Below are 25,521 nucleotides of genomic sequence, written 5' to 3' on the forward strand. Positions count from 1 at the left end.
AAAGATTTAAAAATACAATGAGACGGAACGGAAAAATGTGTAATGGGACTCTTGAGATTTTAGGGGCCCAGACACGGAGCAGAAAGTATCTCAAATATATCTTTATATTATACAGAAACATTTACCAGCCAACCCTAAAACTAATCTAACCCTGAATAATCGCAAAGCATCCCGCACACCCCCTAAAATAGTTACAATGTGAACTCTTGTAAAGAAACAACAACCTACAAGAATATTTAGTTAGAAATCCCCTTAAATTCTTGACCTTAATACATAGAAATGTGAGTTTCCAGCAGTGCATTTTTTTCCAAATTCATGTTCCAAGCAAAACATTATTTCTCAGCATGAATCCTTCTTGGAGCTCCGTGTGGGTGGAGTTTACAGAGATTCAGATAAAGTCAGATAAAAGTTGGGAACCACAGAAAAGTAAACGTACAAAATACTTTCCAGTGAGTAATCTCTAATGTAGGTCAATATTTAATACGTGGTGTCAATGTCGACCCACCCACGCTGCGCAGAGTTTATAGGACTATGACATTTTAAAGATTTCAGGTTAGAAGCTGTGTTGGTAACGCGATTTGATGAAAGTTAGACTGTTTAAGAAATGCTTTTAAAGGAAAATGTGTGTTTAATTTATATATTTTAATGTAACATATAATACACTTTTCTTCACATGGTTGAGAAAAAACAAAGCTACATGCATCTAACAGGAAAAGTGGAAGCTTTAATGTAACACTTCCTGTTGTTTTAGGGGCCTGAGACTATTTTGGTAATCTATAATTGGTTCATCAATCTTTTCCAGTTGCTAATCTAAAAATATATCCAACCAGGAGATGGTGCTACAACTATTTTACTACAAATATGTGCAATACCAAAATAACTCACATGGTGTCAGACCAAGACCAGACATTTAAATGAACTAAAATGTATGATATTATTTGTGCTACTCAGTGGTTATTTATACTGACTTTAAATCACCTTATTTCACTAAAATATTTACATTTAGACAGCAGGATATTGAGGAAATCATCATAAGTCAATAATAAGGTTGCTGATTAAGGGACACACACTGCACCATAAGCCACTTTTTAATAGATATATATACTGTTAAACAAGAACGTACAATAAAGAAAAACATAAGATACTGCACACTTTATTTTCTAAAATCTTATGTTATTCAACTTTAAGGGATATTTTACTGCAATAGTCTATACATATTAGTGTATTTCTCGTAAGGTTTCCTGTCTAATCTAACATAGGATTGCTTTGGTTACTATGTCTTACTTTAACTGTTATAGATAGGAAGAATTGTATTTTATAGAAGTATTGTATACAGTTATAACATTATAAAAGTACGTATGTTCACAAATTGTTGGAGATAATTGAAATACAGTAGAAACACTAAGGGAGACTTCTGATGATTGACAGCTCTCTTGGCCAATCAGGTGCAGCTTTGTGTTTTAATGTTCCAATCAAAACGCCCGTTACGTGAACGGTAGGTGGTTGGTTACTATTGTTGAGTCACAGGGAAAACCGTTACTCGGCCGTTAAAGCCGACACTATCGTTAGGAACTGCGCCTCCTGTCCTACAGACATTTTCTATCGGTGTTACAGTAATTATATCCTCCAGATATTCTTCTCGACGGGATTGAAATGTTACATTTTCGGTCAACGGTAGTGCTCAAGGAGTTATTTCAAACCCAGCTGAAGCGTCCGTTGCCAGGTAGAGCCTGTGTTAAAGCGACACCTGCAGCCTGCTTCAGCACCGGCCGTCTGGATGGGAGACTGCCGGGCAGAGTGAGAGCGTTAGCCCCTCAGAGCTTTACCAGAAGGCACGCCGTGAGAAGCTTTTGCTCCAAGGGGGACAGCCACAATGAAGCCTCCAAGGACTCTGCGGCGGAGAAGTGAGTAACGTTAAAAACGAGCCGGTCTATGGACAGATGTTAGCCACTAGCTCCACTATAGGCCAAGCGTAAAAGAAAAAGGCAATTTAATGGAGCGATGGTAGCGTGTGGTGCAAATCCCCAGGAAGTGCCGGAAAGTGAAGCAGAATTGTATGAATCGTCGTAGTGGACAAACGTTGGTACTTCAGCTTCCGTTACGTCTTTGTGGCCCTAAAATAGTTACTCCCAATTGAAAGGCCCCGGATGATCCGGGTACTTTCTGACTCTAAAGTCGCTCCATTTTGGGCTTCATGCGCCTCGTAGGAATGAACGGTGGCTCCGACGCTGTATCCAATACATCCATGGTGGTTTGACACCTGGGGACAGTCCTTAAAGTTCATATTTATTGAGTTAAGTCCATGTTAACATACCGAATATATGCCGAATTAAAGCGCGACTGCTAAAATCTCCTTGTTAATAAGATGTTTTAATTTCTGCCTTATATTTTACGTTTACAAAGCCCTTTTTTTAATTAGCAGTTATTTACATCGTAGTTCGGCAAGCGCATCACGCAGAGGCTAGCTGTTCAATAGCTAGCCTAGATGCTGTTCTGCTGGAATAACAAACTAGCCGGTTTAGCTAAGGCTACAGTGCCAGCTAGCTGGACTTAAGGATAGTAATGGAGGCGATAGACAGCCAGAAAGGACCGGGGGCACCAGGCTCACCTACCCAGGCTCTCTGTACGCAATCACCAGTGAACAGCTCCCTGCGTACAGGGACGTGATGGTTATGTAGCAGCAAGCAAGACACATTATCGGACACAGTTGCTAGATTGTATCATTAAAATATTATTTAAAACCATATGTTAATGTTATCGTGTGCATGTAGGAGAAAGGCATACGAGTAAACGTTTCTATGGTAACCATGTCAAGTGGAAGCAGGTGGTGTGCAGCCATCCAGAAATCGTGACCAGAAGCTGCAGCTTTCATCTCACTGAGGCATTAACCTGCCACCAGCTTCTCATGCCGAGGATCATGACAACATAACTACAACAAATATGATAAATATATCATTTTAACTGCATGCACCATGCAGACAAACCAAGGCCCAACTCAATGTCTGATGAAGGTCAGTCATCGTTGAAACCAGGAAGGCAACCCCCATTTATTTGTAATTATAGATGTATTGCTCATATGTAATTAAATCCAAAATATCCCACACATGGCACTAAAGTCAGTTCTTATTTTGATCCCACTGCTATTACAGCATATAATCCTGGTTCTATTATATCATGCCTTCAATCTAGGGCCCTACATTCAAAATTGTAGTTGTTACTGTATTCCACAATATTATAATACAGTCTCCTGGTTTCTTGTACATAAATGCATAATCAAGTAGCTAATATGCACCAGCTAATATTCTGCCAACAGACCATTCTGAATGAATTAGATGAGTATCACAGCGTCGGTATCAGTGATTATTTGCAGTGTTGTGAGTCGTGCTGATAAGGCTGTAATTGACTGACAGAGGTGTTGGTTCAACAGGGAAATGAGTGAGTGCTGATGGAGAAGATGAGAGTCCTCGTGGTGATAGACCGGGGGCTGCACGTTAAAAGCTTTTAATGACCGAAAAGCACCATATCATCACTACCACTTCCACTCAACAGCCACCGACATCAATTAAGACAAGGATCCTCTTCGTAATAGTTTATACTATATGACTCAAATAAGCATTCAAATGGAATACAACATCTGCAACAACATAGTGATAATTTGATTCTGTCCAAGTACTTAAAAATATCTGTAGGCAAGACAAGTAAAGCAGCAAATCCTCACATTCAAACAGCTGTAACCAAATGATATATATGTGTTAGTGGTACTGTATATTATTATTATTAACAGCTGAGACGTGCCAGTTGTCTTTATGAGATGTTTGTGTCTCTCAGATGTGTCACTTTTCCCCCATGTTGCTCTAAAAATGAAGTTATTCCTGCTTTTAGCATTCAAAGCAGCTGTGCCACCTACCTATCTACCCTTCAGACATTTTCCTTGGTGATAAAATGCCTCATTGCTCCTGCAGCCTGGATGTCCCATTTGTTTCCATTCACGGACCATTTGCTTAAGCTGCCTGTCAGTAAGGTTGTCGGCCACATCTCTTTTCATCATAGCAGTTTCAGTGATGCTGTTAAACGTCCACAGCACAGATTAGTGTTTGAGAGATCATGTAGATTGTTGTTGGTGATCAAGGGAACATAAATAAACTACTGTAATGTCAAATATATTTTATCTTGAGTCAAAAGATTATTACTTGTGCGTGCACGTTTTTCTTTTTCTTGTAGGAACTCTCAGGGGCTCTGTACTAATCTACTAATCAACTAATTAAAAAAAGTAGTCTACAGATAATCCAAGGTCCTTATATATAGAATAACTCTTTAACTATAATATCCAAGGCGTTGCGTTTGAGGTCTTCCAGACGGCCTGCAGCTCTGACTCCAGTCTGTGATTACGAGGGTCCTCCGGAGGCTGTGCTCTGGTTAATAAGGGGTTAAAAATGTTTGTAATGCAGGGGGAGATTATCCCGCCTACGTCGCTTTTCCGCGCTTTTTTGCACCAAAGCCTGGATGCTGGCGTGCTGCCCGGCAGTTGTCGGGGCCTGCAGGAGCAGATGAGTCACGGATGGATTTGTGCAGCGCCGCCTCTCAACAACTCCCTCTTTAATGTCTGCCTCCACAGCAATTTATTATGACATCTGTGAGCGAGCACTCGGGTCAAACACACTCAGCACAAACGACAGACACAGGACTGACTGTGTGTCAAGTAGGCTGGTGGTGATATTTATTTAACTACATTAAAACTCCTAACTTCATTGGATAATAGGCGCCGTGCCCAACGTCTCAAAATAACATCAGAACAATTGATCTGTCTGCAGGATGTCATGGTAATCAGACACTAACACATATTGATTCCCAGCCCTGCATCATCTCTACATGGAATGACATTTGATGCAGACTAGTTCCTCGGTTGTGGAGACACTGTAGCATTTCAGAGCAGCAGCCGCATTCTCATGCCACCTTTCTGTATGAGCTGTGTGTGTTGTACACACGCGACATTTAAAAACACATGGCATTAATGAGACATGCTGCAGGATCCAGATGTTCCAACCTCTGACCCCTGTGGGGGGGGGGGGTGATACTCCCTCACAGGCCTCATTAACTTAACAAGAATGTTACTTCAATACTGTTTCATGTGTGTTTAAAATGTACTATACCGGGATAGTTTGGATGTTTTGAAGTGTGTTTGTCGGACGTACTGTATTACTGCAGTGGATTTAAAGAAACAGACAGGAGCTAAGCAATGCACATCTATCTGCAAATCTACTGCAGTAATACATTGCAACATACAACCCTACTTTACAACAACTAAGCTTACCCTTTAACATGCCATCCCCAGTATGCAAAGTTCATATTCTGATTGATCTATTAATGTTATTTTGATATGCCATATTCACAACTCCATTACTTACTAGTGTAATGGTCTGCTGCTGCTGATGTGTTCATACTGTGCTTTAATGTGGTTTCCACTGTAACTAATTCAGTATTATTCCCTCTGTTCACTCTCTCCCTGTTGTTGATCTGCTTGCTTTGCATTTGTAAGTATGTTTCTATTTTTTATTTTAGTTTTTAGTTGTTGTTTTTTTCTGTTTCCCAGTAGATGTAGAGGTTTTCTGCGGAAAGCCGAATTACTGTGTTCACTTTGAAATGACCTCACTTCCTCCCAGCGGCTGCGCTTGTATTCCCTCCCCTCTACCTCACCTCCGTCCCTCACTCAGACACACACACACACACACACACACACACACACACACACACACACACACACACACACACACACACACACACACACACACACACACACACACACACACACACACACACACTCTCTCTGGTGTGTATTCCTTCCTCACCAGCAGCCTTTATTAAGGAGGATGGAACTAGCTATGAAAAAGTTGCAGCGTCTTTAGGGACGCGACAACATGCTTATGTGAAGTGCATGAGAATAACTCAGTAAACAGTAAACATGGTGCGTTCCACACCCAAGTAGGGAATTCAGATATCCTACTCTTCTCAGAACTTTAAAGAGTTGTAATCGTCCACAATTAATGACACCAAAAAAACACATTCAGGTGCAGAGTAATATAAATTCAAATGTTCTGCATCCATATTTGTTTCCTCCCTGTACATCTGGAGCATGCATTGGCTGCAATTACAATTTTCACACTGGGAATTTCTGACTTTCCGACTTTCTGAGTGGAATTGTTAATAACAGGGCATCTTGCTCCAGGTGTTAATCTGTATTATTCTGCAGCAGCAGGGCCAGGACATTGTTTGTATCTCAGATTGTGTTGAAGTGGGTTTAAAACATATCCATTGAACTGATCCTGTTTACTAGTTTGGTTTGGTTTCTGGTCTTTTTATGGGATTTGTTGTTGACAAAAACGTAGAACAAGCTGCAATCAGCTGACTGATGATGACCAAATGTTTGTCCAATGCTGTTTTATCAGAATCCCTTTACCTTGGTACATCCTCTGCTAGCACACAGGCCAGTGTCCCATAATGCATTGCAGGTCAGGGTGCGCTTGGGCATCCAGAGCTTTGCACAAATCCGTTCTGGAGTGAAAGTGAATCACAGCAGAGAGCCTGCTGTGAGCCTGCTGCCTCCTGACATGCTACTAACTTTCTCCCAGAGACGACTCGGTGTGGAAGTGCTGCTCAGAATACCAGCCAGACCATAATACTACAAGATGAAAAATGTACTGTTAAGATCATGTCATTTATAGATCTCCATCGGGAACAAAAGATATCAAAGCAGCAAATCAGAGGACTGCAGCAGCACAAAGAACTGAGATAACACACCTTTAGTGATTCAACAAATGTACCAGCTGTTCTGCACGCTGTGGTACAGAAACCTTAATATATCATTCTATTATAAATGCATATCAGTGCCTGGCTTGTAAGCATGTCAGGACATGTTTTAAGACTGATGCCTTCAGAAGTTTGCCATAAATACAAAATGTTTCTTAAGCCAAGATAGCACTAGTATACAATTGTTCTGACCATTATAACCAGTGTGTGAACTGGAAGTCCTTGCTGTGCCTTTGTGATGTCATAGCTTGGGGCTTTATTTGAGTGCACTGTGGTTCAGTGTGAGGCTGGCGGTCGTTTCTCCTTCTGCTCCCATCACCCGTCACCATAATTCACACATTATTATTGTTCTTGGCTGAATTACTGACACTGCGACACACACACACACACACACACACACACACACACACACACACACACACACACACACACACACACACACACACACACACACACACACACACACACACACAGCATAGATGAAGATGTCTGTAAGGCGGCGTCCTTCTCAGACGGTGTTATCTGTCCTTCTGTGCTGCTGCCCACTCTCCCTTTTTGAACACTTTCCTGGCTGGTATTCTGGCAAAATACACAATTAACCGTTTCCATTCCAGTGGCCTTATGGCAGCATATTAACCTGTGGAAAAGCACATGTGCACGTCTTTTCCACAGGTTATAATACTGAAGTAAGGCCATGTTTTCCAGCAGTATTACTCTCTGCTTCTCCTTGCAGTCAAAACGCTTTTCTTCTCCTCCCTCTGCTGCAGTTCCCCCTCCATGTTTCCACCACATATTCCCCCCGGAGTTGTTTTTTCACTTTTCTGTTTGTATTTTTCTTTTGTCCCGCAGGAGAAGGAAGGCGGGCATCCTGCCTAGTCTGGAGGACCTGCTCTTCTACACCATCGCAGAGGGCCAGGAGAAAATCCCAGCGCACAAATTCACCACAGTGAGTCCTCAGAGCGGGAATGATCACGTGGGATTTCTGTTTAAATATCAGCTCAGATGAACCATGAGCACTTATGACATGTGATTCCTCGGTGTCTCTGGTTGATTTATGAGCAGGCTAACTCCTCTTGTTAGTTCTTCAGGAGCCTCTCTTCACGGCTTGTAGACTTATTGATTTGGTGTCTGGGGTCTTAATCATGATGTCGTCGTCGTCCCCCCCTCACACCCCCGTCTCTCTGCAGGCTCTTAAAGCCACAGGGCTACGCACAGGAGACCCCCGGCTGAAAGAGTGCATGGAGATGCTGAAACAGACCGTGAAGACGACCTCTGATGGAGCTCTCGACCGACACCTCTTCAAAAAGTAGGATTTTAAACTATTTTTTAAAATACAGTGCTTTGCAATAAATCCTTGGAAACTGCAGCCTGGTTTATTTGCACACAATTTCTTGGTATTTTCTACAAATGTAAGTCCTAAAGCAGGGGTGGGGAACCTCCGGCCTCCGGGCCGTATACGGCCCGCGAGACAATTTGGTACGGCCCTCGAGGTAATTTATAAACAAACGCAAAAAATAAAAAAATGAAAGAAATCTAGACCGCAAACAAATTAAACAAGCGAGTGCCTGTTTTTCCTGGCCAAGGTCAGGGTCCTTGAACACAACACGAGCCTAACGTGTCATCACGTGGTATATGTCTCGACTGACAGGGGTGCAATTCTGACGGAGAGCACCAGAACGCCACTCCACTCCAGCACTTCAGAAATTGCAGTACCGATAAGTCCGTACACATGCCGCAGTTTCTGCGTGTCTGTGTCTTTAGTTGAAAGCCCAGTGGCGATCTGCTCATCTGTCATACTGATCAGACAGTCAATAACTGTGTTGTTATCATTAGCATCTGGTTAGCTAGCTATGCTAACGAATATAAGAGGCTTTTTCTACAACCAGCGAGGTAAAGGCACATCTTTATATGATCATTATAGTTATAAAAAAAATAAGAGAATAAAGTAAACAGGTATAAAATACTATATGACAGTTATTAATAAAGAAGAATACAGTTTGAAAGGGGAGTGATTTGTCCAAATATCCATAAATTAAAAGAAAATCTGCTTACAGTTGTGTTTGGGTGTTGAGAGATGTGTCCATAGATCTCCTAATGTTGCTCTCAAAGTGCACCAGATTGATGCTTTTAACTTCAACATTTAAAAAAAAATCTCCCCAGGGGAGCACGCCACACCCTGCACGTGCATGCATACGCTAGTCATGGTGAGATATCTGGATTAAGAGGTTGCTTTTTCTTTGCACAGAATGAAATGAATGGGCTGTGATTTTAGTTTTTTTAAGCAGAGGTCAATAACTTGTACGGCCCTCTGAGGATATTGTAAAAATTGAAATGGCCCTTGAGAGGAAAAAGGTTCCCCACCCCTGTCCTAAAGAATTGAAAAACTGCCACACTGGTTAATAAATGCATTTAACAAATGATAAGAATGATGATAAGAATGCGTAGCTTTATTTGAGGTGACAAGTAGGAATGATGTTTCAGTAAATAAATAGATAAATTACAGGTGTTGGTGCAATGTTATAAAGCAGGGGTCGGCAACCTTTTTGATATGAAGTGCCATTAAAAAAATAAATTGATATCAGCGTGTCAACGATCGAGAATTATCAACGTGGGGGGGGGGGGGGGGTTGAGGAGCTTGACGCTCGTGAACTGTCAACAGGAGAGCGGGGGAGCCTCGCTGCGGGGAAGCAGTGTGTGGACCTGTCAGCGCAACTTGATGATGCCGAATTTAACAAACACATTTACATAATTGGTTTAAACGGCATAATAATAAGGACGATCGTCCGTTCTGTGATTCTCCAGAACACACATGTTATGATATTAGGGTCACGCAGAGTGAGATGAGATCGCTGTTTTGTGAAACAGAAGAACAGCTAAATGGAAGAGCTCGCCTCTCTCCAGTCATTTAAGCTACAGTGGGTTATTGAACCTGAAGCTTGTTGCTTCTGTCCTGGGAGACGACAGAGAGTCATCCCCCGTTTCCTCGACTACGGTCTGGGAGTCGACAGGAAAGTTCAACACACAGATGGCCAGTCCGCCCCTTTGTAGCATATTATTTCGATGAGAGATGAGCAGATCGCCACCGGGCTTTCAACTAAAGACACAGCCACGCAGCGGCCTTTGTACAGCTCCTTATGGGTACTGCAATTAGTGAAGTGCTTTCCTCTGTGGGGAAACGATCAGCACTGCACCACGGAGGAAAGTCGCCTGGAGTTAAAGAGAGCGGGGCGGCGTTGCGTGCACGGCTTCCTTCTGCAGGTAACGGGGAGGCGCACCCAGGTGGCGGTCTCGTTCAGGATCCAGTGGCACACTTATTCCTAGTGTGCCACTGGTTACGGTGCCGCGTGCCAATGCTGGCACGTGTGCCAGGGGTTGCCGACCCCTGTTATAAAGGCTCTCAGATCTAAAGTGAGTTCATGTCTCTCTCAGTTCATTCTGCTCGCTGTCCCACCTTTTTATTATCAGCATCAATGTTTCATCAGTCTATCACAAGGACTGTTGATGCTGGTCGGAGTCCTGCTCTCTCTGCAGCAGCAGAACAGGGTCACGGCATGAATTAGTCATCACTCCTCCGTTTGCACGTCACCAGCATCTTCCGGAGGTCCAGCTGCATTCAGAGCACGGCTACCGGGGGTGAAACCTAGCACATGTTACTGATTTAGCTTTAATAAAGCATTGAAATGTCTTCAAAATGTGCCATAACATTCCAGATAACAAGGCTGTGTAGGAAGCGACACGATTTAGAATTGTGATACGATTGTTCTTTTGTAAAAGGCACAAATCCTCTAAACGTCTGGTAATAGCTTTCTGCTAAAGATACGATCTTAGGACAGAGCTGATAGAGAGAGTTCATTCGTTGTACAGTTGTGGCTGAATGATGCTAACAGCTTTCAGAAGGGCCTTTACTAACCTTCATTTAAGGTCAAACCAATTGTACTGTGCACGTGCTGTCAAATAATTACAAAACAGCAGCATGGCTCCTCTCTGTTGGTATTATACGCAACGTGTACACATCTAGGTTCGTGTTTTTATGCTTGAACAAGTAGCAGCAGATGTGTACAGTAAACAAAGGACATTTGAGAAGGAAATAAAGGTTGAAGAATAAAATAAAATAACTGAGCGTGGCGGCTGATCCCAGAGGAACGGACGCAGGGTGACAGCTTGGCTGAGAGGCCGGGCATATGAGAGTTCACAGGGAGCTGAGTCGCTGCCGGGGTCCATCACTCCGCTGCTGCCGGCTTATTTATAGAGCGCGGCCTCACAGGGAGCACGTGAGCGTTTGTTTTCCCTGCAGGATCCCATGCCACAGGGATTAGACGGAGAGTGATGCAGTGAGATAGCTCAGCCACCAATCTCTGTGCTACCAGAGTCACACACACCGTCCTGTCAGGAGGAGTCATGTGCTTACTGTCTGTGGTGCTTAGTAGCTCTGATCAAAAGGATCGGGACCAAATCTGAACAACATTTGGGAGAAACATTAGAAGAGGAAGGACTGTACTGTATATATGTGTGCATATTTTGGATATTTCTCAAAAGCAAACTAATTAAATATAACTTTAGGGTGATAAAATGTAAAGACAGACATTTTGTGCATAATGAAAAGGAACAAACATTCCGTACAGCTCTCCCCAAATTCAACTCCACTCATGACACGATCTGTACATTCTGTCAGCTGTAGTGTGAAGATCTGTTCAGCTCGTAAGACCTTGGACACTGCGGAGTGTAAATCCAGTTTGATGATCAGCTTAAGCAAAGGCTTAACAATAAACCAGCAAGTGATGCGCATTGTGAAATGTTCAGAAGAATAAGCACCTGTTAAACTGTGTCCTGTGCTTCAGGTGCGTGCAGAGCAACATCGTGCTGCTCACTCAGGCCTTCAGGAAGAAGTTTGTCATCCCAGACTTCCAGTCCTTCTGCGCACACATAGACGAGCTCTACGGTAAAGCCAAAAACATGCCAGGAGGACAGGTGAGGGGGGGCCACACACTCATACACACACACACATTGCTGTCGGTATCTCAAAGTTCTAAAACTCCTGGCTGTGAACCCTGCAGGTGGCCGACTACATCCCCCAGCTGGCCCGCTTCAGCCCCGACCTGTGGGCCGTCTCCCTGTGCACCGTGGACGGACAGAGGTACCACTTGCGAATAAATCCTTTTCACCAAACCTTAAGTGCACGAGTATACATCTTTGGTGTGAACATATGTCCTTGTGTGTGTGTGTGTCCCTCAGGCACACAGTGGGCGACACCAAGGTCCCCTTCTGCCTGCAGTCCTGCGTGAAGCCGCTGAAGTACGCCATCGCCGTGCACGACCACGGCACCGAGTACGTGCACCGCTTCATCGCCAAGGAGCCCAGCGGCCTGCGCTTCAACAAGCTCTTCCTGAACGAGGAAGGTGAGGATCACACACACACACACACACACACACACACACACACACACACACACACACACACACACACACACACACACACACACACTCACTTTCTCCGTACTCAGAGGGTAAGAGGATCCTTGTTGCTATGTAACTGTAGTAAACTGTTTACTAAAGGTACACAGAGAATAAAAACCTCTTTGTGTTTGAGATGTCCTTCAAAGTATAGCTGAAAGATATCTGAAACGTACTGAGGAGCTTAGTCGATGGAGTGAACAGAGTCTGCATAATGACTTTTATTTTCTGAGTCTCTTAAATTGTCTAAATCTTTTATATTTTAAATCAGCGTCTTTAATTAAATCATGTTATCAGTCATTTGTCTGCGTCTATATGCTCCTCTGAAGCTTTCATGTTTGCCTCATCCGGTGCCGCAGACATAACCTCAGCTCCAGACTTGACGCTCAGTAAAAATAACTCCTTTCTGAAGGGAATCTTGTGTGAGAAAGGTTTCTGGTTTCCTCTCTTTGTTGAGATCTAACCGCAGATTATATTCCGGCTGTTTATCTTTGGATGGAAAAACAAAACATTGTCCCGGCCTGTTGCTTAAGAAGATTAGAACCCAGGGGAACATCACTGCACGCTGTGGGTTTTACATTCGGTGAATGTGTGATTTTATGTGCAGCTATCTACCACGGTCTTATTTGTATTTAATATCTATAATTAACGTGTTGATTCTTAATTCAGATATTTTCCAAGTCCTCCCCTAGCGCATATCAGTAAAAGGCAAATAATATCTTAACATTTCTGATCAGATTTGTGTCTTTGCTTACATTAAACCTTCAGTTTCTCTCCTGCAGATAAACCACACAACCCCATGGTTAATGCTGGAGCCATTGTGTGTACCTCCCTCATTAAGGTAAGCTGCCTTCACACACAGAAACTCACTGATCAGCTGCGGTAGTGGATTGTAATGCCATCATCCCGTTATATATTTCTAAAACATAGATTACAGACTGTGAGGTGTTTTATTTCTATGTCAGGAGTTTCTAACTGCATTCAAATCCAAAAAGAAAACGTCTGAAATGAAATGATAATCGTGTGGAGAACGTGTTTCCGGCAGATTACTGTACACGGGGGAGATTAAGGTTCGAGATAATCACACTGAAAGGGGATTTGGTTGAAAGCAGCACCGCTCACATATCCTGCACACACACACACACACACACACACACACACACACACACACACACACACACACACACACACACACACACACACACACACACACACACACACACACACACACACTCAAATGAAACTGCTCTTCTGCTGGTTTCATTAAACTTCCTCACACACAGGGAGCTGTTAGCACCACCTGCTGATTCAATTAAAACCTTTATTGTGTTAACTCTCACTGACCTGAGGACAGCAAAGGTGTCCCTACAGACTGACGACGAGCAGTTTAATTATCATTAATATAGAGAGGCGAAGTCCCGCCCATTCTGGGGGACCTCCATGGGACCTTATTTTGGAAAAAGTATGTAATGAAGTAAATGGAGAGAGAAAGATAAGTATAAAAATAAAACTGTGAAGTAACACTTTTTTTGGTGTGAAACACTCAATGAACTACATCTCCCATCTCGCACCACACACCAAGACGGCCGTCACGTTGGCACATTTCACTTCTTTCTCTCAGAATGAGGCGGAAAGTATTAAACGAGGTGAAAATCACTACAAGTCTGGGCACGTTGAGAGCTGCGCATACACAACAGGGGAGTTAGTCGGTTCCGTAAGAGCCAGCATGCAGGACCGGGATTCTGGGATTTGTAGTCTTTCTAGTTGCGTATTTTTTTTTACGACAAACTGACTTTTTTGACATGGAAATGATTTTTTAAGATTGACAAACATCATATGTGTAATTCGTGGCACAATTCAAACGGGATCGAAAGACCCCATTGACTTCAATGCATAACTTTTCCGAAATAAGGTCCCATTGGTCGGAAGTAGATGGGCGGGACTTCGCCTCTCTATAGAGATGTTGGAATATTAGATCATAATATACACACCGTCAGGAGAGCAGTATTTAATCAAGCTTCACAGTCTTCACATTCACAGAGTTAAGGAAAATAATGTAATGTTTTAAGGAAATCATAAAAATGACTTCTGTTTCTGACTTTTTTGCTTTTAAACGCACTGTGGTGTGATTACAAGTCAAATCCTGAGTCCAAACACCGTAAAGACCTTTGACAAGCTGCTATAATCATCCAGTCATATGTGTGCAGACTCAGGTAGATTGTTGCTATCAAAACGATAATTGAAAAGCTTGTGTGCATGCCCCCCCCCCATCTGAATCTACAGATAAACTCATGTGCAATGTACCCTTTCGAGGCTCGTTGTGTGGTTTTATGTGTTGTTGCATATTTTACAGCAGTAGGATCTTTGGGAAATTATGAGCACTGCAACAGGTCAATGACGTTGGTAATTTTTCCCTTTTTAATTATTTGTATTTCCCCTCTTTGGTCTGGATTTGTGACACGCTTTTAGCCTTCACATGGCTGCTTTATGAATGTTTAAATGTGGCTTTACTTTTCACCTGCATTACCAAACACTGTTTTACATTATAACCGTACAGCTGTGGCTTGAGTTCAAACAACAACTCCATTTTGACTGTAGAGGAGGCGTCTTTGTTTACATTTGTATTTACTTACTCTGACTAATGAATGGCCATAATTCAGTCGTATCATTGTAGTTTGTATTTAATGTAAAGCCCTTGGCTGATAAAACCTTGAGCACTACTGTAGTTTGTTGCATTAGAGTGGATTCACTTTTTAGTTTCACCTCCATCTCATCTCGTCTCCTCTAATCTTAATTCTCCCGGTGGTTTCATTGATGATGATTTAAAAACACTAGATGCGTCCTGTTGTAGTTTAGTGCTAGTGTCATGACTCTGTAACTGTTAGTTGCTCTTTGATGTCCTTTTTTAACATTTTGTAATACCCTGATTCTGTTTGTGTTCCAGCAAGGGGCAAGCAACGCTGAGAAGTTTGATTATGTGAGTATGACTGAGGTTTTTGGGTTAAAAGACGTGCATTTTGGTCATCATTGTTAAATAGGCGTGTGGCGCAGTGGAAAGTGCGTTGGTGTTGGGGTCAGGGGGGCACAGGTTCAAACCCCACTGCAGCCAGCATGTCGTTGTGTCCCTGAGACACTTCACCCCAAAGGGCTCCTGTGGGGATTGTCCACAGTACTGAGTATGTGAGCGTCTACCAAGTGACTTGTAAAAGTAACAACTTTACGAAGGTTCAATAGTGGAGTATTCACTGTCTCTGCTCAGGTGATGAACTTCATGAACAAACTGGCAGGAAACGAGTACGTCGGCTTCAGCAACGCCACGTGAGTACAACTACATATTACCACAGACATATACTTCACTCTGCCGCACGTGGTATTGATTTCTCACAAAGACATCCACAGGGACACTGCTGTATCACCGGATTATACACCAACTGAGTCACGCTGTGTGAAGAACAAAGCTCTCCCTTTGTGTGTGTCCCAGATTCCAGTCGGAGCGAGAGTCTGGAGACAGGAACTTTGCCATCGGCTACTACCTGAAGGAGAAGAAGGTGAGGTCCCGCTGCAGCCCGACGCACTGCACATGTAGCGCCCATTTTGAGTACATTTAGTTTTAAAACTTCAGTTATTGTTGTGCATTTCATTGCAACTTCATTCCTAATGCTGTTTGCAATGCTAAACTGATTCCATTAACACTATTGTGTTAACATGTGTTGTCTAAATATGAATCTATACTTCTTGTATTATTAGGTATGTTGTTGACAGTGTTTTTGTTCCTCCAGTGTTTTCCAGAAGGCACAGACATGACGTCCATCCTCGACTTCTACTTCCAGGTAAATGGAGTTGAGAAATATAAAGGAGTAAATAAAACATTTGTTAAAACCTGTAAACTGAAAACAATGCAATCCTGTGAGCTCATAGCTTGGAGAACTTTGACAGAAGCTTCCATTTGTTTTCACTGCAGCATATTCTAATCTTTTTGTCGACACGTGCTCCTCCTGTTAGCTGTGTTCCATCGAGGTGACTTGTGAGAGCGCCAGCGTCATGGCGGCCACTCTGGCCAACGGCGGCTTCTGTCCAATCACAGGCGAGCGTGTGCTGAGCCCCGAGGCGGTGCGGGACACTCTGAGTCTGATGCACTCCTGCGGCATGTACGACTTCTCGGGACAGTTCGCCTTCCACGTCAGTATCTCTCCTCCTCAAGAACATGCTTTGAGTGTTCTAACTGTCACACTCTAGCTTCTTCTTCTTGTGTCTCAGGTGGGTCTGCCGGCTAAGTCTGGAGTGGCCGGTGGAATTCTGCTGGTTGTTCCCAACGTGATGGGCGTCATGTGCTGGTCTCCTCCGCTCGACAAGCTGGGCAACAGCGTCAGAGGCATCCAGTTCTGCACGGTAACCCGAAATCATTTTACGGTTGAGCATCTTGTAGATTCGATAGTGGTGATAAGATGTTTCCTGGATATTAAAAGGACACTGTCTCTGAAATCATGTCCTAAAAGCACGAGTTGGTCCTCTGAGTTTCCTCCTGAAGGTCAGACGATGTCACTGAGCTGAGGTTGAGACTTTATGTTTGTCTCTAATGTTGCTGAATGTCTTCTCTCAGGACCTGGTTTCCCTATTCAACTTCCACAACTACGATAACCTGAGACACTTTGCTAAGAAGCTGGACCCCCGCAGGGAGGGGGGGGACCAGAGGGTGAGTCCCAGCATCATCCTGACCCTGTGATATTATCATGATGACCTCCTCCGATTGTTCTATTGTTATTATAATTATAATTAGTCTAAAACGGCTGCAGTAAATACATGTACTGTCTGCGTCACTCCCTGGATGCTGCATGACCTTGTGTGTAGCATTTGATCAACAGCGCCACCTGGTGGAAAATACTGCCTACAGAAACCGACACATTTCTCAGATTTGAGTCATTTTCTCGACTTGATACAGTTGTTGTTGTTGTTGTTGTTTGATCCTTACATGTCACATCTAGAACATCATCAGTCTCTCTCTGATAGTATTATATATGAATTACTTGGTAAATATCTGGCTGTAAAAGTTATAAATGGCTCTTTTTGCTTTGACGTGCTTCTCGTTGTGTTTCAGGTGAAGTCAGTGATCAATCTGCTGTTTGCTGCGTACACCGGGGACGTCTCGGCTCTCAGAAGGTGACACAAATGTTCACATTTAAAATCCACACGAGCGCCAATAGAAAAGATTCTGGAGTTTAATGCGTGTCGGGCGTTTCTCCAGGTTTGCGCTGTCCTCCATGGACATGGAGCAGAGAGACTACGACTCCAGGACGGCGCTGCATGTGGCCGCCGCTGAAGGTACACAGAGGAGGAGATCACTGTCAGGGGGAGGGTCTGTCACTCTGACTACTGGGATGATAACGTGTGTGTGTGTGTGTGTTTCAGGGCATGGAGAGGTGGTTCGCTTCCTGCTGGAGGGGTGCAAAGTCAACCCAGTTCCCAAGGACAGGTAAATGGCGTGTTTTTATGAACGGTTACATGCCGTAGCGCTCCTCTAACTCTCCGCTGCCTCTGCAGGTGGGGGAACACCCCTCAGGACGAGGCGGTCCACTTCGGACACCACGACGTCGTCACCATCCTCCGAGACTACCACGCCAAGTACAGCCCTCTGGAGGTGGCCGAGGACAAAGAGAAGAGCGAGACCAACCTGGACGGGCTGCTCTGAGGGCGAAGGGGGAGGCTGGGAGGAAACGTGTTAATCTGCATCAGAAGGTCAGAGAGCAAGAACCATAACTCGTAGAAAACAGTTAACATTACAACCGTAAAACCCCTTTAGAAACTACTTAAGGTTCCCTTTACACACTGGACACCCCTTCAGAAGAAAAGCTCCTCCTCATGCTACTTGGTGTTGTCGGTTTTGTAATATATTATATATTGTATTTACTTTAAGTGAGGAATATATTGTTGTATTTCCCCTTCTGTATTCAGCTTTGTAGCTTTTTAAGGACCAGCCGCCGCATTGAATGCTGGGTAAATTCAACTGCGGCTGGTAAATCCCCGCACTCTTGTTATTTACTTTATAAATTATAGTTTTTATTCTGAAAGCTTAAAAAAAACTGGAAGTTTGGATCATTTCGAACCCTGGTTTAAACCTTCGTCACTTCATCATCATGGTGGAATGTATCCTCCCCAACACTCAAGTGTGTGTGTACGTGTGTGTGATATTTATCTGTTTCAGATCAAATGTAGTGTGTGTATATCCCTGACATGAGTGTGAATACGTACAGGTGTATAGTAGTTGTGTAAGGAGTTATATTTCACTCAAACTCTGGACAGCGTTTTCTTTTCACCGTCTTCAACTGTCGTTGTATTCGTCACTGTTACTCTGTATGATTTGATATTTATTTTTTGTAAGGAAATATTGTCAGCCAAAGTTCAGGCTGTGTGTGGAAAGAGTTTTACATATTATAAGTGACACTGCCAGCGCTGACAGCAGCTTGAATTACTGTAAACATCCCAGAGGTCTTATATGTTAACGCTTGCACTCAACAACGAACAACACGCAGACTATTAGAAACGTAACTGGAGATCGTGAAGTTTACTAAGTATATGAAACTGAACTTGTGGAAGATGTTTAACATGCTGATTAAAACAATCACAATATGTGCATTTTTATGAATGCAGCCATAAAGAATAATATGGACTTTTTCTTTATTCAGTATTTACATTTTCTTTATTTTAATTTCAGACTAAAGATCAAATGTAGTCCAAAAGAGACTTGAATGGAACTAGCCGGCTCCACAAAGCATGTCCTTGTTGAGTGCAGCTGTTGCTTTCCGTTACTGGTTGGAATCCAGCGGTGTTTAAATGTGTTATCTATTCATCTGAACACGTGATTGAAAGTGGAGGCTTTAATGCCTCTGGACTGTATCACAGGAAGTACGAGGCGTGTGTCGCGGTTCCTGCAGAATACTCAGGAAGTTCAGATTAGAAACACAAAGAGAAGCAGCTTTATCTCGCAGAAGGATTGTTTTTGTTTATTCTGTGATGTGCAGAAGGATCTGATGTAGGGAGAGCTCGTGCAGATGTTCCCAGACGTTGTTCTGTGTTTTTGTAGCGTGTCTGAAGTTTGGATGTTGGTTCTGTGCGGACAAACTGAACCAGGCAATCGACATATATTATCTACACTCCAAATGTAGTGCGTTTTAGGGATCAGTTCATTCAGTTGGATTAGAATTGTTATTTAAAGGTAAACAAATTAGTGAAAGAAGCACAAAATGCAATATTTTGAGACTATAGGCAATACATATGTAATGATTGTGCGATCAGTTGCGATGTGTTGGATGTGGTCCCGGCCCGCAGCGACTGAAGTATTCTGAATGTAACGTGTTTGTGTTTCATGTATATTTATGCTGCTGAGTGTCGCAGACTGTTCAGATATTTATTCACAGATCAAACGTTTAATAAAGTTGTTAAAATCAAAGCAGTCGTTGTGTTTTCAGTGTAGCTGCGGGGGTTCACGGTGTCATCACATTAGGTCAGAGCTATGCAAGTTCACTTCCTTCAAACTCTGGACTCACACATTGATCCTTTATTCATTTCACATCTAACCAGTATTCAACATTTCAAAATACACATCATCAAACTCTGCTTCGACATGTTTCTACTATCAAATGTCTCCTTTGCATGGGAAGAGAGAAAGTAGATTCTTATTTGTTAATCGAGCAGGTTGCATCACATCGTTGGCTACAGGCGACTCAATCTGAACATGTTTGGATTAATAGCTAGACATTTGAAATAGATTATGACTCCATTATTGTTTTAAGATATATGATTACCTTTCTACCAAACTGTAAGCCAGCGTCAATAAAAAAGCCATTTAAAACTTATTTTACTTGAAGACTACGTTTATTTTAAAACATTTTTCTGGTCAACTCCTAAATTATGAATTGCAAAGAGGCTTCTAGATTAGCTGAAACTCAAAAGCTGCTGAAATAAAATGTTTAGCCAACAACAAACTGACAAATCACTTTCAATATCTGATAGTCAACAAGAGTTCAAAATGACGCACTTGAATCCAAACCGTGGTAACCAGGTACTTTAGTTTGTCCTGTAACGGGAGCACATCAGTTTCCCTAGGAACCGAATCGAGTGTACAGCTTGGTTATTCCAGAACATTATTTCGTAGGACAAAGACTTGCTGGACATTTATCCTCTAAAATAAAACAAGGTGGATTTTAATCTGTGGGTCAGACCTGTTTTGCAGCCAAACCACAGCAGTGACTGGTTTTCCCACAATGCCCTGCAGGTTGCTCGTTGCTAGGCTTATTCTTCTTCTATTGTATAATTTACTGTAGCCCCCCTTGCTCTTTATTCGTCCTCGTGCTCGTGCTCGAAGTAGTCGTGGCAACAGACGGTCACCATGGAGATGAAGGTCATGAACTCCTGGAAGTCACACTCGGAGTCTCCGTCAGCGTCCAGAGCCTCCATCAGGCTGTCCAGAGCCGCCTGGTCCTTCACATGCTGCAGGGGGGGGGGGGCAGGTCAACTCAGTGACATCACTATGTAACACTCGCACCTCTATTGGCTAGCGCTCAAACACATTGAACGGGACATCTCAGCTTTAAATGCATATTAATACTTTATCTGATTAAGATCCTATTTTTTTAACCTACTTTATTCTTTAAAAAACATCTGAAGTGTTATATGGAAATGAAAAGTAGGTTAGTGCACACAAATAAAAAAAATGTTGTACCAAGTTCCCTATTTTCCTTATTTCTTAATCCTTTAACTTTGAATTTTTAAAAAAATGGCTAATTTTCTTCCATCTTTCCTTAACATTGAATGCAAGTCTTTCACTTGTAGTGGAGTCACATTTTCAAACATAGTTTTTAGGAGTTAACTGCACAAAAAATGGCTAAAAACTAAACTACATAAATAACATTGCAAATACGTTGACTTACAAGCAAGTCAGTTGAAACTGAAGTTATATATTTGCTCTCACCGCCATGAGGTCCGGCAGCTCGTCGTGCAGCAGCTCCTTCAGCTCTCTCTTCTTCAGCTTGTGTTTGTCTCCCTCCCTCTCGGAGTACTTCTGAAACACAGCGATGATGGTCGACATCGAGGTCTCCAGGTCGGTCATTCTCACACGTCTTTTACCCTTTTCACCACAAAAAGCACACAAATAAATCAGTACTATTCTACGTTTACTCAGAAAGTATTGCTTTGTTCCACCTAAGTGTGCAGAAAGAGTTAAATAACAGATTTATATTGTTGTAAAAATCTGTTCCATACTTTCTCCATCTAAATATTGACCTTACCTCAGTGGGAGTTCAGGTAGAAGTTATCGGGTCCTGAGGGTGGAGGATGATGATGCACAGCAGGCTTTATACTGCAGCAGGGTGTGTGTGTGTGTGTGTGTGTGTGTGTGTGTGTGTAGTGCTGAGGTCATGCACACTGCTGACCAATCCTGTATCTGTTCCTCCCCTCACTCCACTGCAGCCCTGAAGCGTTCATTAGTTGACATTTTGCATGACTCATTACTTTGTGACCATTTTTAAGCATATCTGGAATAAAATATAAAGACATTTTCCAATTAAGGCAAAAACTGACTTAAACTAAGCGGTATTAACAAAAATGATGATAAAAATATCATTATTTCCACAAGAAGAGGATGTTCTCAGTTCAGTTTTGTCTGTTTGTAAAAAAATAAAATAACAATTTGACATTGTTGCAATGCCATTTAATTGAGTTCAGAAGTGTCCCACAGTTCACAGGTCATAACCCCCCCAACAAATCTAAAAATGACACACAAATAAACAACTAACTGTATTAAAAAAGACAAAGAAATTACAAAAAAACTACTAAAAAAAACTAAATATTACAAATATTTAAACTCCTTCTGAGTTTGGCGAAAATAAAGCAAATTGCCAAGCACTTCCTGCACAAATATATATCCAAACATCCCATAATTAATCATTATTTACATCTGTGTGTGTGAGTTTTCCTCTGATCAGGATCTGCCTGCGATGTGTTCAAGGGCTGCGGGACAAAGGGCCGTTTCAGAGGAAGCGGATGGCCGTGCATGTTAATGAAGACGCTCCTTTCTCTGTGGAGTTGGCCTTGTGTGCCCTCCGCCCACAAACACACACACACACACACACACACACACACACACACACACACACACACACACACAATCACTACAGGAGACGTTAAGGTGGCCAAGTTTATACTCTCAAAATGCTGTAAACAATATAGGGAAAAACAGACGAATTTCGATTTCTACTGCATTCTTACAAAGTCTATCACTGCATAATATATCTTAAAGAATATTTTTGAGATATCATAGCTGCACAATAAAGCTAAATTGTGACAGAGTCAGTAAATCCTGTGAGTATGAATATTCTACACAATCTGCTGATTTCCCTCCCTGATCCGCACGACCTTTGACCTCTCCTCCTCTGTGTGTGTTTCAGGAAGAACAGTTTTGTGTATCAGATGATAAACTGAGTCTTTGTCTCGCGGATAAATTCCCTCCTCACGCGGACAAACACAAGCTGTCTCTTTGTTTCTGCAGACACTGAAACTCTGTGAGCAGAAACAACTAAAGATCCTGAACACATCTGTCATCTCTCTTCCTCCTCTGTCAGTCTGAAGGTTTGTTTGGTCTGCTGAATATCCCTCAGAGTGAGACCTCATTGTGCTCGTGTGTAAGAGTCATAGACTGTATAGGTCAGAGTCCAAAAAAAGATCTTTAATTTTGACTTTTAAAGCAGAATTTGTTTTCATTTTTTGTCATTTCAGTACATTATCTATCATATATTACACTGTATATATTCATCTGTTTATAGCCTATTTATAATTATTCTATTAATAAAAATTCCATGTATAATTATTCTCATTATGTAGACTCCTGCACTGCTATTTTGCACTTCTGGTCAGATGCCTAAACTTACATTTCGTCACTAGTACATGTACTATGTAATGACAATAAAGTTGAATCTGATCTGATCTGATCTGATATTTGAAATAAGACACTAAACTTGTTTATTTTTAGATGTTGTCATGTTTTATCTTATTTGTATTATGATATTGTTATTTTTTATATTGGATGTATTTTATCTATATATTTTATTTCGTTTTACTTGGATATACTTTTAAAAATATTTTGTATTTGTTTAATTGTGTTTAATTGTAAAACTGTTTTTGTTTTTATTATTTAACAAAAGTGGATGTACTGTGCTGATTGTCATGTTTAAGGTCATGACGTCACCTTTCAGGTAAACTAAATATGTCGATGTGCAGATAATAAGTACCCGAACATATGTGTGTTTCATCATTACTACAAGAAACATTAAAGCTAAAAATAAAGTCAGCCTGCAGGAAAACATTTTCTCAGTCCTCTCGTCTTCTCCTCTGCTGTGTCTCGTTTAGCATTTATTTTGGTCTCCATGGAAACCGCGCCCTTAAACGACCGAGGCAACCGGTCAACAGCACCAGACACACACACACACACACACACACACACACACACACACACACACACACACACACACACACACACACACACACACACACACACACACACACACACACACACACACATTCTAAATACGTAGGCTACTGTTGCAATACATTATGGACAGACTTGCTATTATTATCAGCATTTGATATGTTATTTATTGGACTATACGTAATATTTGTCTAGCATGCTAATATGTACAATAGTGGGATTATTGGGACAGCACAGCAAGTCTCTCTTCAGATGTAGAACCAGGTAAACGTCGAAAAAATGTAACTCGTAGTTCTCATAGTTCACCACAAGAGGACAGCAGTGTCATTCATAAATCATAAAGCTCCCAAAAACGTCATCTAAAATCTTTGACTGAGTTTATTTCTATATTATTCAATAATAATCATTACAAAAATATTCAATATCGAAGTAAACGGTCTTTTTATGAACAAAAACATTTTTTATTATTTTATATTATTTTGTATTACTTTGTTGTGCTTTATTTCATTATGTTTTAATTTACTTATACTTTGTTTGATTTGATTATATCTTATTTATTTTTTCTTTATTTTATTTCTTAATATATATATATTTTTAAGCTATTTTATTATATTTATTGTATGCTTAATTTGCACTGTGGGGAGCATACATTAGCATACACTTAAAGATTTTCTAATATTCAGATTTTTTTCTTCTGGAAAATAAAACATTAGAATCCCAATGACAGAGGCTAAATGTCACTTTGCAAAAGGTAAAAAGGTGCACAAATGCAGGGTAACACATCTCCCACGATGCTCTTCCTGCTCCTGTGTGCAGCCTTGGCATTGACTTTAAACCTGGAGGTGTCATGGCGCCCGTCTCGCTCCTCTGGATTACTTCCTGGCATGGCCTCCGTGCGCCTGGCCGCCGATCACAGAGTAATCTGGACAGATCCTCAATCTGTCAAATCCCATCTGGCTCATTTGGTTGTTAACTGCGGCGGCAGACAATAAAACTGCACAACACAAAAGAGGAGAGTGTTTTCTGTCAGGTCAGGGCCGCTGTGAGTGTCACAGTGCTGCGTTTTACTGAGTTATGGCGGCAATCCAGACACTCAGGTGCTCTGTGTAGGTCAGCTGTTTGTCGCCTGCAGCTCTGAAGATAGGTGCCTTTCTTCCTGTCTGCTCCTGCCTCTTCGACACACTCACCTGCAAAAAAAACATTCATACCCGACGAGTCGTTGTGTCTCTGATTCGCCCTTTTGAATCAGAGTTCTACAAAACTAAGAAGAAGTGTCCATTGAGGGGGGATTATTCAACATTTTCCAATTTAAATAACTTAATTGTATTAGTGTAGCCCAGTCTGCTCTGATTGGTTATCTGGCCAGCTCTGTTGTGATTGGTCAACACCTTAGAGCTCACAATGTGTTGGAGCGCTAGCCAATAGAAGCGTGAGTGTTACATAGTGATGTCACTATGTTCCGTAACACAGGGATTTTAGCCTTTGCAGACCATTTACACAAAACACACTACAGGAAAGAAAAGAAACCAAAAAGCAGAATAGGGCCACGTAATGACTAAATGAGCATCTTTTCTGCACATGGAGTACCCGGTGACGTCGAACCTGCCATCGTGCAGTTGCAGAGTGGCCATCTCACGTTGCATCTCCTCCTCCATAATCCCATAATCCTCTGCTGCCTACACTCTCACCCCCCCCACCCCCGCATATCGGATTAGAAGCTCCTGGATCAGAGCAACACACACACACACACACACACACACACACACACACACACACACACACACACACACA

At 42.1% G+C, this 25,521-nt stretch overlaps 2 protein-coding genes across 5 annotated transcripts; one reads left to right on the top strand and one right to left on the bottom strand.

The window, feature by feature from the left end:
- Positions 1 to 1,516: 1,516 nt before the first annotated feature.
- On the top strand, positions 1,517 to 23,588 carry glsa (glutaminase a). Of its 4 annotated transcripts, none has more exons than XM_034099732.2 (19): positions 1,517 to 1,904; positions 7,654 to 7,750; positions 7,992 to 8,110; positions 11,643 to 11,772; positions 11,859 to 11,938; positions 12,037 to 12,200; positions 13,037 to 13,095; positions 15,199 to 15,231; positions 15,514 to 15,572; positions 15,736 to 15,802; positions 16,034 to 16,084; positions 16,257 to 16,433; positions 16,512 to 16,643; positions 16,855 to 16,947; positions 17,350 to 17,411; positions 17,497 to 17,573; positions 17,661 to 17,724; positions 17,793 to 17,987; positions 22,795 to 23,588. In XM_034099732.2, the coding sequence occupies exons 1-18, from the start codon at positions 1,654 to 1,656 to the stop codon at positions 17,938 to 17,940; spliced, it is 1,863 nt and encodes a 620-aa protein (XP_033955623.1). In that variant the 5' UTR covers positions 1,517 to 1,653; the 3' UTR covers positions 17,941 to 17,987; positions 22,795 to 23,588. The 4 variants fall into 4 exon arrangements, with proteins under 4 accessions (XP_033955623.1, XP_033955631.1, XP_033955615.1 ...); XM_034099740.2 differs by lacking the exon at positions 22,795 to 23,588 and adding an exon at positions 22,694 to 22,779; XM_034099724.2 differs by lacking the exon at positions 22,795 to 23,588 and having other exon boundaries at positions 17,793 to 19,698.
- Positions 19,792 to 21,644, bottom strand: s100b (S100 calcium binding protein, beta (neural)). Its single transcript, XM_034099759.1, has 3 exons — positions 21,536 to 21,644; positions 21,220 to 21,375; positions 19,792 to 20,738 (listed from the first exon to the last, which is right to left on the bottom strand). Exons 2-3 carry the CDS (start codon positions 21,355 to 21,357, stop codon positions 20,586 to 20,588), a joined length of 291 nt encoding a protein of 96 aa, XP_033955650.1. The 5' UTR covers positions 21,358 to 21,375; positions 21,536 to 21,644; the 3' UTR covers positions 19,792 to 20,585.
- Positions 23,589 to 25,521: the final 1,933 nt, after the last annotated feature.

This window comes from Pseudochaenichthys georgianus, chromosome 2, assembly GCF_902827115.2.
Source record: "Pseudochaenichthys georgianus chromosome 2, fPseGeo1.2, whole genome shotgun sequence".
Classification (NCBI taxonomy): Eukaryota; Metazoa; Chordata; class Actinopteri; order Perciformes; family Channichthyidae; genus Pseudochaenichthys; species Pseudochaenichthys georgianus.

Bases quoted from the DNA above. Each gene is read 5' to 3' on its own strand.
- glsa (XM_034099732.2), top strand. From the start codon at position 1,654: ATGTTACATTTTCGGTCAACGGTAGTGCTCAAGGAGTTATTTCAAACC. The intron at 15,573-15,735 runs GTGAGTACAACT...TGTGTGTCCCAG, and splicing joins GTCGGCTTCAGCAACGCCAC to ATTCCAGTCGGAGCGAGAGT. The intron at 15,803-16,033 runs GTGAGGTCCCGC...TTGTTCCTCCAG, and splicing joins ACTACCTGAAGGAGAAGAAG to TGTTTTCCAGAAGGCACAGA.
- s100b (XM_034099759.1), bottom strand. From the start codon at position 21,357: ATGACCGACCTGGAGACCTCGATGTCGACCATCATCGCTGTGTTTCAG. The intron at 20,739-21,219 runs GTGAGAGCAAAT...CCCCCCCTGCAG, and splicing joins AGCTGCCGGACCTCATGGCG to CATGTGAAGGACCAGGCGGC.